The sequence below is a fragment of the Melospiza georgiana genome, chromosome 1 (assembly GCF_028018845.1).
Source record: "Melospiza georgiana isolate bMelGeo1 chromosome 1, bMelGeo1.pri, whole genome shotgun sequence".
NCBI lineage: Eukaryota > Metazoa > Chordata > Aves > Passeriformes > Passerellidae > Melospiza > Melospiza georgiana.
In genome coordinates, this window is record NC_080430.1 from 153988247 (window position 1) to 154001409 (window position 13163).

At 51.4% G+C, this 13163-nt stretch overlaps 1 protein-coding gene across 3 annotated transcripts in view; it reads left to right on the forward strand.

The window, feature by feature from the left end:
- ARHGAP39 (Rho GTPase activating protein 39) overlaps positions 1 to 13163 on the forward strand; it is a 169637-nt gene that overhangs the window by 122494 nt on the left and 33980 nt on the right. For all 3 annotated transcript variants that reach the window (XM_058028088.1, XM_058028080.1, XM_058028095.1), the window contains exon 4: positions 691 to 2116. In XM_058028088.1, coding sequence (XP_057884071.1) covers positions 691 to 2116 — 1426 coding nt within the window. The remainder of the gene's footprint in view (positions 1 to 690; positions 2117 to 13163) is intronic.

The window sequence follows — 13163 nt, forward strand, 5'->3', positions numbered from 1 at the left end:
AGCACTTGGGAACATCCATCCTCCAGTGCCAGGAGGTTCGGCACCAACAATCCCAAATTTCGGTGGAATTCTGACCCCCCTCTCCAATGACATTCCTGCCCGCTGCGATGGAGCAGCCTCGGATTCTCTGGGAATTCCATCCCAGCCCCTCCCCGCCCTCACAGGGTGGAATTCCTTCCCGTTATCCCGCCCAACCCTGCCCTCGGGAAGCGGAAGCCATTCCCTGTCTCCCATCTTTCCACACCTTGTCCGAGATCCAACCCCATCCAATCCCTCCCATCCCCTGAGCGCTTGGGAACATCCACCCTCCAGTCCCAGGAGGTTCAGGACCAACAATCCCAAATTTCGGTGGAATTCTGACCTCCCCTCTCCAATGACATTCCTCATCGCTCCGATGGAGCAGCCTCAGATTCTCTGGGAATTCCATCCCAGAGCATCCCCACCCTCACAGGGTGGAATTCCTTCCCGTTATCCCGCCCAACGCTGCCCTCTGGAAGGGGGAGAGCATTCCCTGTCTCCCATCCTTCCATGCCGTGTCCAAGATCCAACCCCATCCAATCCCTCCCATCCCTTGAGCGCTTGGGAACATCCACCCTCCAGTCCCAGGCACCAATAATCCCAAATTTGGCACCAGCAATCCCAAACTTTGTTGGAATTCTGACCCCTCTCCCATGCCATTCCTCCCGGCAGGACCTCATCGCTGCGATGGAACGCCGGCACCAAGGAGCGGATGCTGATCAAGGTGACGGACCGCGAGCCCAGCTTCCTCCTCCACCAGGGCAACGGCTACGCCGCCGAAAACCCGCCCGGCTCCCGCTCCCGCCGCCCCTCGGGCGGCCAGCAGTCGCCCGGCCTCCAGACCTTCTCCTCGGACGCCGCCGACGGCTCCGTCTTCTTCCCCGAGAGGAAGCCGTCGCCCTTCCTGAAGCGGGCCGAGCTCGCCGGCAGCTGCTCGCCGCTGCTGGGCCGCGGCGACGCCTTCTGCTCGCCGCCGCCGGGCGGGCAGCACCGCAAGGCCTCGAGCGAGTCGCAGCCGTCGTCGCCGCGCTACGCCTACGAGCCGCCGCTCTACGAGGAGCCGCCCATGGAGTACCAGGCGCCCATCTACGACGAGCCGCCCGTGGACATGCAGTACGAGGCCAGCGGCGCCTGCAAGGCCGGCGGCTCGCCGCCGCACCGGTCGCCCGTGCGCAAGCCGCACCCGTTCCTGCAGTCGCCCAAGCAGGGCGGCGCCAACTCGCCCTACCAGCAGCTGGTGCTCACCAAGCAGAAGTGCCCCGAGCGCTTCATGAGCCTCGAGTACAGCCCGGCCGGCAAGGAGTACGTGCGGCAGCTCGTCTACGTGGAGCAGGCGGGCTCCAGCCCCAAGGCGAAGCCAGGCCTGAGGCACAAGTACTCGCCCAACCCCATCGGCGGCTCCTACTCGCTGCAGCACAGCCCCTGCCCGCCGCGCGAGCAGCGCCTCGACGTCAGGTCGGGCGACTACAGCAGCATGGAGGGCGCCGACTTCTGCGCCGGCCCCGCGGGCGCCGCGCCGGGCCAGGCCGAGGACGCCATGTCGTGGTCCAGCCAGCAGGACACGCTGTCCTCCGGCGGCTACTCGCCCTCCACCAGGAAGAGGAAAAGCCGCAAGCCCTCGGCCAACCACGACGCCAGCGCCTCCTCCGCGGACGGCTCGGCCGAGCGGGAGGCGCCGGGGGAGGCGGGCGAGGAGCGGGCGGCGGCGACGGCGGCGCGGTCGCCGATGAGCCGCACGGAGAGCAAGGCGGCCGAGGCGGAGGCGGCGGCGGCGGCGCGGGCGTTCCCGGAGCCGTTCCTGGCGCAGGCGCGGCTGGCGTGGGAGGCGCAGCAGGCGCACTACCACATGAAGCAGAGGAGCAGCTGGGACTCGCAGAAGGACGGCTCGGGCTACGAGAGCGACGGCGCGCTGCCGCTGCCCATGCCGGGCCCCGTGGTGAGGGCCTTCAGCGAGGACGAGGCGCTGGCGCAGCAGGAGAACAAGCACTGGAAGAGGAACACCTTCGAGAAGCTGGGCTTCCCGCAGATCCTGCTGGAGAAGAGCGTCTCGGTGCAGACCAACCTGGCGTCGCCCGAGCCGTACCTGCATCCGTCTCAGGTAACGCCCTCGGGGTTGGGGTCTCCAGCAGGTGTTTCTCCTCCGGTGGAGATCTGGTGGGATGGTCCCTGGTCCCTGGGGTTGGGCACGGGGATCTTTGGGACGTGGTGGCCTCGGCTCCGTGCCGTGGGTTCTCCTGCCTGGTCCCTCAAAGTTGGTCCTTGGCAAGGTGGTCCCTCAAAGATGTTGATCCTTACCAAGGTGGTCCTTCAAAGAAGTTTGTCCTTACCAAGGTGGTCCCTCCATGTTGGTCTTTACCACGGTGGTCCTTTAAAGTTGTCCTTGTCAAGGTGGTCCCTCAAAGAACTTGGTCCTTACCAAGGTGATCCCTCAAAAAAGTTGGTCCTTGCCAAGATGGTCCTACAAAGATGTTGGTCTTTACCAAGATGGTCCTTCAAAGTTGGTCCTTGGCAAGGTGGTCCCTCAAAGATGTCGGTCTTTACCAAGGTGGTCCTTTAAAGTTGGTCCTAAGCAAGGTGGTCCCTCAAAGTTGGTCTTTGCCAGAGTGGTCCCTCAAAGATGTTGGTCTTGGCCAAGGTGGTCCCTTTGAAGGTGGTCCTTGGCAAGGTGGTCCCTCAAAGATGTTGATCCTTACCAAGGTGGTCCTTCAAAGAAGTTTGTCCTTGCCAAGGTGGTCCCTCCATGTTGGTCTTTACCACGGTGGTCCTTTAAAGTTGTCCTTGTCAAGCTGGTCCCTCAAAGAACTTGGTCCTTACCAAGGTGATGCCTCAAAGAAGTTGGTCCTTGCCAAGGTGGTCCTTCAAAGTTGGTCCTAAGCAAGGTGGTCCTTCAAAGTCGGTCCTAAGCAAGGTGGTCCCTCAATGATGTTGGTCTTGGCCAAGGTGGTCCTTCAAAGAACTTGGTCCTTACCAAGGTGATCCCTCAAAAAAGTTGGTCTTGGCCAAGGTGGTCCTTCAAAGTTGGTCCTTAGCAAGGTGGTCCCTCCAGGACGTTGGTCCGTGCCAAGGTGGTCCCTCAAAGTTGGTCCTTGCCAAGGTGGTCCCTCAAAGATGTTGGTCTTGGCCAAGGTGGTCCTTCAAAGTTGGTCCTAAGCAAGGTGGTCCCTCAAAGAATTTGGTCCTTGCCAAAGTGGTCCCTCCAGGATGTTGGTCCCTGCCAAGGTTGGTCCCTGCCAAGGTGGTCCCTCACAGAAGTTGGTCTTGGCCAAGGTGGTCCTTCAAGATTGGTCATTGGCCAAGGTGGTCCTTCAAAGTTGGTCCTTGCCAAGGTGGTCCCTCCATGTTGGTCTTTACCAAGGTGGTCCTTTAAAGTTGTCCTTGTCAAGGTGGTCCCTCAAAGAACTTGGTCCTTGCCAAGGTGATGCCTCAAAAAATTGGTCCTTGCCGAGGTGATCCTTCAAAGTTGGTCTTTAGCAAGGTGGTCCTTCAAAGTTGGTCTTCACCAAGATGGTCCTTCAAGGAAGTTTGTCCTTGGTAAGGTGGTCCCTCAAAGTTGGTCCTTACCAAGATGGTCCCTCGAAGATGTTGGTCCTTACCAAGGTGGTCCTTTAAAGTTGGTCCTCGGCAAGGTGGTCCCTCAAAGATGTTGGTCCTTGGCAAGATGGTCCTATTAAGGAGGTCGTTGCCAAGATGATCCCTCAAAGATATTGGTCGTTGCCAAGGTGGTCCCTCAATGATGTTGGTCTTGGCCAAGGTGGTCCCTCAAAGTTGGTCCTTACCAAGATGGTCCCTCAAAGAAGTTGGACCTTGCCAAGGTGGTCCCTCAAAGTTTGTCATTGCCAAGGTGGTCCCTCAAAGATGTTGGTCTTGGCCAAGGTGGTCCCTTTGAAGGTGGTCATTGGCAAGGTGGTCCTTCAAAGTTGGTCTTTACCAAGATGGTCCTTCAAAGTTGGTCCTTGCCAAGGTGGTCCCTCGAAGATGTTGGTCTTGGCCAAGGTGGTCCCTCAGGGATGCTGCTCCTTATCAAGGTGGTCCTTCAAAGAACTTGGTCCTTGCCGAGGTGATCACACAAAGTTGGTCCTTGCCAAGGTGGTTTCTCCAACAAGTTGGTCTTTAGCAAGGTGGTCTTCCAAAGCTGGTCCTTACCAAGGGGGTCCCTCAAAGATGTTGGTCCTTCAAGGAGTTGGTCCTTACCAAGGTGGTCCTTCAAGGAGTTGGTCCCTACCAAGGTGGTCCTTCAAAGATGTCGGTCCTTAGCAAGGTGGTCCCTCAAAACCTTGGGATGGAAGAGCCACCACTTCTCCAGGATTTGTTCCCCAGGGTTGTGCGCTGCCCGTTCCCTCCCTGGAGATCCAAACTCCAGAGGAGACCATCAGATGTCTCCATGGCTCTTGGATGTCCACCAGCTTCTGGATGTCCTCCACCAGCTTCTGGATGTCCTCCACCAGCTTCTGGATGTCCTCCACCAGCTTCTGCATGTCCTCCACCAGCTTCTGGATGTCCTCCATCATCTTCTGGATGTCCTCCACCAGCTTCTGGATGTCCTCCATCATCTTCTGGATGTCCTCCACCAGCTTCTGGATGTCCTCCATCATCTTCTGCATGTCCTCCATCATCTTCTGCATGTCCTCCACCAGCTTCTGCATGTCCTCCATCATCTTCTGGATGTCCTCCATCATCTTCTGCTTGTCCTCCACCAGCTTCTGGATGTCCTCCATCATCTTCTGCATGTCCTCCACCAGCTTCTGGATGTCCTCCACCAGCCTCTGCTTGTCCTCCATCATCTTCTGCATGTCCTCCATCATCTTCTGCATGTCCTCCATCAGCCCCTTCCCCTCCAGGGCAAGGTCATCAGGGCTTCCAAAAACCAGGAGATGACACCACCCGTGAGGACAAGTCCCACCTGGAGAACTTCCAAACTTCCTCACAAGGTGTGGTGGGAATCTTCTCCGCTCCCCAGAGGTTTCTGTCCTGGTGGTCCTCGACCTCAGGGACGCCACGGTGGTGGGACACCAACAACGGTTCCCCAGAGAAGCTGTGGAATTGTCCAAGGCCAGGTTGGACAGGGCTTGGAGAAACCTGGGACCATGGAAGGTGTCCCTGGTCATTGGAATGGGATGACCATGAAGGTCCCTTCCATGGTCACGGCTGTGGTTGTCACCATGGAGTGTCCCCACACCCAGGTGCATCCCAGCCCCACCCAGGTGCCTCCAGGACCTTCTCCCTTGAGGGTTCCTGAGGTGGCACCTCCAGGACCTTCTCCCTTGAGCATTCCCAGGTTCCTTGATGGATGAAGATCCCGTGTCCCCATCCCACGTCCCCACCATCCTCACCATGGCCATGATGGGAGTGGAGCGATGTCCATGGGAAGATCTCCACACTGGAACAGGATGAGTGGTGGGACACAAGAACCTTGACTTGTTTGAAGAACCAGAAGTTCAGTAGAAACCCCATGGACCTTCAGCTGACCAGTTGGAGGACACAGAAGGACCTTTGGGGTGAGGTGACCTCCATGTGGACACCAGGGCTGGGTTCCTTGAGGGATGAAGATCCCGTGTCCCCATCCCACGTCCCCACCATCGTCACCATGGTCATGGTGGGAGTGGAGCGATGTCCATGGAGAGATCTCCACGTTGGAACAGGACGAGTGGTTGAAGAAGCTCAGTAGAAACCCCGTGGACCTTCAGCTGACCAGTTGGAGGACACAGGAGGACCTTTGGGGTGAGGTGACCTCCATGTGGACACCAGGGCTGGGTTCCTTGATGGATGAAGGGCTCCCATCCCACGTCCCCACCATCATCACCATGGTCATGATGGGAGTGGAGCGATGTCCATGGAGAGATCTCCACGTTGGAACAGGACATTGGAGTGGTGGGACACGAGAACCTTGACTTGTCTGAAGAACCAGAAGCTCAGTAGAAGTTCAGCTGCCAGCAGCTCTGGTGGCTCTTTGGGTGGCTTCCTTGTCCTCCATGGTGGCCACCAGCTTTTGGTGACTCCACCTCCTGGGGTGACGTCCACCAGTGCCACACAGGTCCACAGAGGTCCTCTGGGTTCCTCAGGGTCCATCCCAATTGTCCCTTGTTGGTCTCCTCCGTGGTGGCCACCATCTGCTGAGGTGACATCCAGAAGCTGTGCTGGTGCCAGCAGGAGGAGGACGCTGGGTTCCTCTGGGTTCCTCTGGGTCCATCCCAACTGTCCCTTGTTGGTCTCCTCCGTGGTGGCCACCATCTGCTGAGGTGACATCCAGAAGCTGTGATGGTGCCAGCAGGAGGAGGACGCTGGGTTCCTCTGGGTCCTTTTGTCCATCCCAGCTGTCCCTTGTTGGTCTCCTCTGTGGTGGCCACCAGCTTTTGGTGACTCCACCATCTGCTGGGGTGACCTCCAGAAGCTGTGATGGTGCCAGCAGGAGGAGGACACTGGGTTCCTCTGGGTTCCTCAGGGTCCATCCCAGTTGTCCCTTGTTGGTCTCCTCCGTGGTGGCCACCAGCTTTTGGTGACTCCACCTGCTGGGGTGGCATCCAGAAGCTGTGATGGTGCCAGCAGGAGGAGGACACAGGGTTCCTCTGGGTCCATCCCAACTGTCCCTTGTTGGTCTCCTCCATGGTGGCCACCATCTGCTGAGGTGACATCCAGAAGCTGTGATGGTGCCAGCAGGAGGAGGACAGTGGGTTCCTCTGGGTTCCTCTGGGTCCATCGCAGTTGTCCCCTGTTGGTCTCCTCCATGGTGGCCACCAGCTGTTGGTGACCCCACCTCCTGGGGTGACCTCCAGAAGCTGTGATGGTGCCAGCAGGAGGACGCTGGGTTCCTCTGGGTCCATCCCAATTGTCCCCTGTTGGTCTCCTCCGTGGTGGCCACCATCTGCTGGTGACCCCACCTGCTGGGGTGACAGCTCCACAGAGCTCCTCTGGGTCCTTCCCACCGGCGGCTCTCCATCTCCTGAGCATCTCCTGTCCCTCAGGAGGTTCTGAAGGACCTTCCCCGTTCCTCACGGCTGGGAGGAGCCCCCGCCCTCCTCCCGCGGCCGCTCCCGGAAGGTGATTGGCTGCCGGGGGTGGGCGTGTCCCCAGAAGGCGGGAGGAACCCAAGGCCACGCCCACTCTGTTCCCACCACCACGTTCCACCAAGTTCTTCTGGCCCGGCTGTCACTCATCCCTGCTGTCCCCGCCCTCCCTCCCTCCTGCGGCCAATCAGGGCCGGGCGCGCCCTGGCGCCGGCCAATCGCGCGGCACCGGCCGGGGTGGGAATGAGGAGAAGCTCCCGGAGAGGAGGAGGCCGGGGGAAAGCTCGGAATGGTGCGGGAGGGTGGGATGATCGATTGATTGATTGATTGGTTGGTTGGTTGGTTTGTTGGTTTGTTGGTTGGTTGATTGGTTGATTGATTGATTGGTTTGTTGGTTGATGGTTTGTTGATTGATCTATTGGTTGATTGATTGATTGATTGATTGAGCTATTGGTTGGTTGGTTGGTTGGTTGGTTGGTTGGTTGGTTTGTTGGTTGATTGATTGATTGGTTGATTGATTGATTGAGCCATTGGTTGGTTGGTTGGTTGGTTGATTGGTTTGTTGATTGATCTATTGGTTGATTGATTGATTGATTGATTGATTGAGCCATTGGTTGGTTGATGGTTTGTTGATTGATCTATTGGTTGGTTGGTTGATTGATTGATCCATTGGTTGGTTGGTTGGTCGGTTGCCTGATTGATTTATTGGTTGATTTGTTGGTTGATGGTTTGTTGATTGATCAGTTGGTTGATTGGTTTGTTGATTGATCTATTGGTTGATTGATTGATTGATTGAGCTATTGGTTGGTAGGTTGGTTGGTTGGTTGACTGATTGATTTATTGGTTCGTTTGTTGGTTGATTGGTTTGTTGATTGATCAGTTGGTTGATTGATTGATTGATTGAGCCATTGGTTGGTTGGTTGGTTGGTTGACTGATTGGTTTATTGGTTGGTTGGTTGATTGATTGATTGATTGATTGATTGAGCCATTGGTTGGTTGATTGGTTTGTTGATTGATCTGTTGGTTGGTTGATTGATTGATTGATTGATTGATTGAGCCATTGGTTAGTTGGTTGCCTGATTGATTTATTGGTTGGCTTGTTGCTTGATGGTTTGCTGATTGATCAGTTGGTTGGTTGGTTTCTTGATTGATCTATTGGTTGGTTGATTGATTGAGCCATTGGTTGGTTGGTTGGTTGGTTGATTGGTTTGCTGATTGATCTATTGGTTGGTTGATTGATTTATTGATTGAGCCATTGGTTGGTCGGTTGCCTGATTGATTTATTGTTTGCTTTGTTGCTTGATGATTTGCTGATTGATTTATCGATTGAGCCATCCCTTGATCGGTTCATTGAATTATTGGCCGCTCCATTTCTCTATCAGTTGCTCAACCAATCAATCAATCAATCGATCACTTACCCCCCCCTTTCCCCCCAGTGTCCCGCAGTCGGAGGACCTGGGCGCCTGCGCGCCGTTCGAGGGCGGCTGTGGTTGGTTTGTTGGTTGATTGGTTTGTTGATTGGTCAGTTGGTTGACTGATTGATTGATTGATTGAGCTATTGGTTGGTTGATTGGTTTGTTGATTGATCTATTGGTTGGTTGATTGATTGAGCCATTGGTTGGTTTGTTGCCTGATTGATTTATTGGTTGGCTTGTTGCTTGATGGTTTGTTGATTGATCAGTTGGTTGATTGATTGAGGTATTGGTTGGTTGGTTGATTGGTTTGTTGATTGATCTATTGGTTGATTGATTGATTGATTGAGCCATTTGTTGGTTGGTTGGTTGGTTGGTTGACTGATTCATTTATTGGTTGGTTGGTTGGTTGATGGTTTGTTGATTGATCAGTTGGTTGGTTGATTGATTGATTGATTGATTGAGCTATTGGTTGGTTGATTGGTTTGTTGATTGATCAGTTGGTTGATTGATTGATTGAGCCATTGGTTGGTCGGTTGACTGATTGATTTATTGCTTGCTTTGTTGCTTGATGATTTGCTGATTGATTTATGGATTAAGCCATCGCTTGATCAGTTCACTGAATTATTGGCCGCTCCATTCCTCTATCAGTCGATCACCCACCCAACCAATCAACCAACCAACCAACCAATCAATCAATCGATCAATCACTTACCCCCCTTCCCCTCCTGTGTCCCGCAGTCGGAGGACCTGGGCGCCTGCGCGCCGTTCAAGGGCGGCCGTGGTTGGTTGATTGGTTTGTTCATTGATCAGTTGATTGATTGATTGAGCTATTGGTTGGTTGGTTGGTTGACTGATTGATTTATTGCTTGCTTTGTTGGTTGATGGTTTGTTGATTGATCAGTTGGTTGATTGCTTTGTTGATTGATCTATTGGTTGATTGATTTATTGATTGAGCCATTGGTTGGTTGGTTGATTTATTGCTTGGTTTGTTGCTTGATGCTTTGCTGATTGATTTATTGATTAAGCCATCGCTTGATCAGTTCATTGAATTATTGGCCGCTCCATTTCTCTATCAGTTGCTCAATCAATCGATCGATCGATCACTTACTGCCCCCTTTCCCCCCTGTGTCCCGCAGTCGGAGGACCTGGGCGCCTGCGCGCCGTTCGAGGGCGGCCGTGGTTGGTTTGTTGGTTGATTGGTTTGTTGATTGATCAGTTGGTTGATTGATTGATTGATTGAGCTATTGGTTGGTTGGTTGGTTGGTTGGCTGATGGTTTGTTGATTGATCTATTGGTTGGCTGATTGACTGATTGAGCCATTGGTTGGTTGGTTGGTTGGTTGGTTGACTGATTGATTTATTGGTTGGTTTGTTGGTTGATTGGTTTGTTGATTGATCAGTTGGTTGGTTGATTGATTGATTGAGCCATTGGTTGGTTTGTTGGTTGGTTGGTCGGTTGACTGATTGATTTCTTGCTTGGTTTGTTGGTTGATGGTTTGTTGATTGATCAGTTGGTTGATTGGTTTGTTGATTGATCTATTGGTTGGTTGGTTGATTGATTGATTGATTGAGCCATTGGTTGGTTGGTTGGTTGCCTGACTGATTTATTGGTTGGTTTGTTGGTTGATTGGTTTGTTGATTGATCTATTGGTTGGTTCATTGATTGATTCAGCCATTGGTTGGTTGTTCGGTTGCCTGATTGATTTATTGCTTGGTTTGTTGCTTGATGGTTTGCTGATTGATCAGTTGGTTGGTTGATTGATTGATTGATTGATTGAGCCATTGGTTGGTTGGTTGGTTGCCTGATTGATTTATTGGTTGGTTTGTTGGTTGATGGTTTGTTGATTGATCTATTGGTTGGTTGATTGATTGATTGATTGAGCTATTGGTTGGTTGGTTGGTTGGTTGACTGGTTTGTTGATTGATCTATTGGTTGGTTGGTTGATTGATTGATTGAGCCATTGGTTGGTTGGTTGGTTGGTTTGTTGGCTGCCTGATTGATTTATTGGTTCGTTTGTTGGTTGATTGGTTTGTTGATTAATCAGTTGGTTGATTGATTGATTTATTGGTTGGTTGGTTGGTTGGTTGATTGATCAGTTGATTGATTGATTGAGCCATTGGTTGGTTAGTTGGTTGGTTGGTTGACTGATTGATTTCTTGCTTGGTTTGTTGGTTGATGGTTTGTTGATTGATCAGTTGGTTGATTGGTTTGTTGATATATCTGTTGGTTGGTTGGTTGATTGATTGATTGATTGATTGAGCCATTGGCTGGTCAGTTGACTGATTGATTTATTGGTTCGTTTGTTGGTTGATTGGTTTGTTGATTGATTTATTGACTGAGCCATCGCTTGATTGCTTCACTGAACCATTGACCGCTCCATTCCTCTATCAGTCGATCACCCAACCACCCAACCAATCAATCAATCAATCGATCAATCACTTACCCCCTTTCCCCCCTGTGTCCCTCAGTTGGAGGACCTGGGCGCCTGCGCGCCGTTCGAGGGCGGCCGTGGTTGGTTTGTTGGTTGATTGGTTTGTTGATTGATCAGTTGGTTGATTGATTGATTGATTGATTGAGCCATTGGTTGGTCGGTTGGTTGGTCGGTTGCCTGATTGATTTATAGGTTGGTTTGTTGCTTGATGCTTTGCTGATTGATTTATCGATTGAACCATCGCTTGATCGGTTCACTGAATTATTGGCCGCTGCATTTCTCTATCAGTAGCTCAACCAATCAATCAATCAATCAATCGATCACTTACCCCCTTTCCCCCCTGTGTCCCACAGTCAGAGGACCTGGGCGCCTGCGCGCCGTTCGAGGGCGGCCGTGGTTGGTTTGTTGGTTGATTGGTTTGTTGATTGGTCAGTTGGTTGATTGATTGATTGATTGATTGATTGAGCTATTGGTTGGTTGATTGGTTTGTTGATTGATCTATTGGTTGGTTGATTGATTGATTGAGGCACTGGTTGGTTGGTTGGTTGACTGATTGGTTTATTGGTTGGTTTGTTGGCTGATGGTTTGCTGATTGATCAGTTGGTTGATTGATTGATTGATTGATTGATTGAGTCATTGGTTGGTTGGTTGGTTGGTTGGTTGGTTGATTGGTTGGTTGATTGATCTATTGGTTGGTTGATTGATTGATTGAACCATTGGTTGGTTGGTCGGTTGACTGATTGATTTATTGGTTGCTTTGTTGGTGTATGGTTTGCTGATTGATTTATTGGTTGGTTGGTTGGTTGGTTGGTTGACTGATTGATTTATTGATTGATCTATTGGTTGATTGATTGATTGAGCCATTGGTTGGTTGGTTGCCTGACTGATTTATTGCTTGGTTTGTTGGTTGATGATTTGCTGATTGATTTATCGACTGAGCCATCACTTGATCGGTTCATTGAATTATTGGCCGCTCCATTCCTCTATCAGTCGACCAACCAATCAATCAATCAATCAATCAACCAATCAATCAATCGATCAATCACTTACCCCCCTTCCCCCCTGTGTCCCGCAGTCGGAGGACCTGGGCGCCTGCGCGCCGTTCCAGGGCGGCCGTGGTTGGTTGATTGGTTTGTTCATTGATCAGCTGGTTGATTGATTGAGCCATTGGTTGGTCGGTTGGTTGGTTGGTTGGTTGACTGATTGATTTATTGGTTGGTTTGTTGGTTGATTGGTTTGTTGATTGATCAGTTGGTTGGTTGATTGATTGATTGATTGATTGAGCCATTGGTTGGTTTGTTGGTTGGTTGGTCGGTTGACTGATTGATTTCTTGCTTGGTTTGTTGGTTGATGGTTTGTTGATTGATCAGTTGGTTGATTGGTTTGTTGATTGATCTATTGGTTGGTTGGTTGATTGATTGATTGATTGAGCCATTGGTTGGTTGGTTGGTTGCCTGACTGATTTATTGGTTGGTTTGTTGCTTGATGGTTTGTTGATTGATCTATTGGTTGGTTGATTGATTGATTGAGCCATTGGTTGGTTGGTTGGTTGCCTGACTGATTTATTGGTTGGTTTGTTGGTTGATTGGTTTGTTGATTGATCAGTTGGTTGATTGGTTGATTGATTGATTGATTGAGCTATTGGTTGGTTGGTTGGTTGGTTGGTTGATGGTTTGTTGATTGATCTATTGGTTGGCTAATTTATTGATTGAGCCATTGGTTGGTTGGTTGATTTATTGTTTGCTTTGTTGCTTGATGCTTTGCTGATTGATTTATTGATTAAGCCATCGCTTGATCAGTTCACTGAATTATTGGCCGCTCCATTTCTCTATCAGTTGCTCAATCAATCGATCGATCAATCACTTACCCCCTTTCCCTCCTGTGTCCCGCAGTCGGAGGACCTGGGCGCCTGCGCGCCGTTCGAGGGCGGCCGTGGTTGGTTGGTTGGTTGATTGGTTTGTTGATTGATCAGTTGGTTGATTGATTGATTGATTGATTGAGCCATTGGTTGGTTGGTTGGTTGACTGATTGATTTATTGCTTGCTTTGTTGGTTGATGGTTTGTTGATTGATCAGTTGGTTGATTGATTGATTGATTGATTGAGTCATTGGTTGGTTGGTTGGTTGGTTGATTGGTTGGTTGATTGATCTATTGGTTGGTTGATTGATTGATTGATTGATTGAGCCATTGGTTGGTTGGTCGGTTGACTGATTGATTTATTTGTTGCTTTGTTGGTGTATGGTTTGCTGATTGATTTATTGGTTGGTTGATTGAGCTATTGGTTGGTTGGTTGGTTGG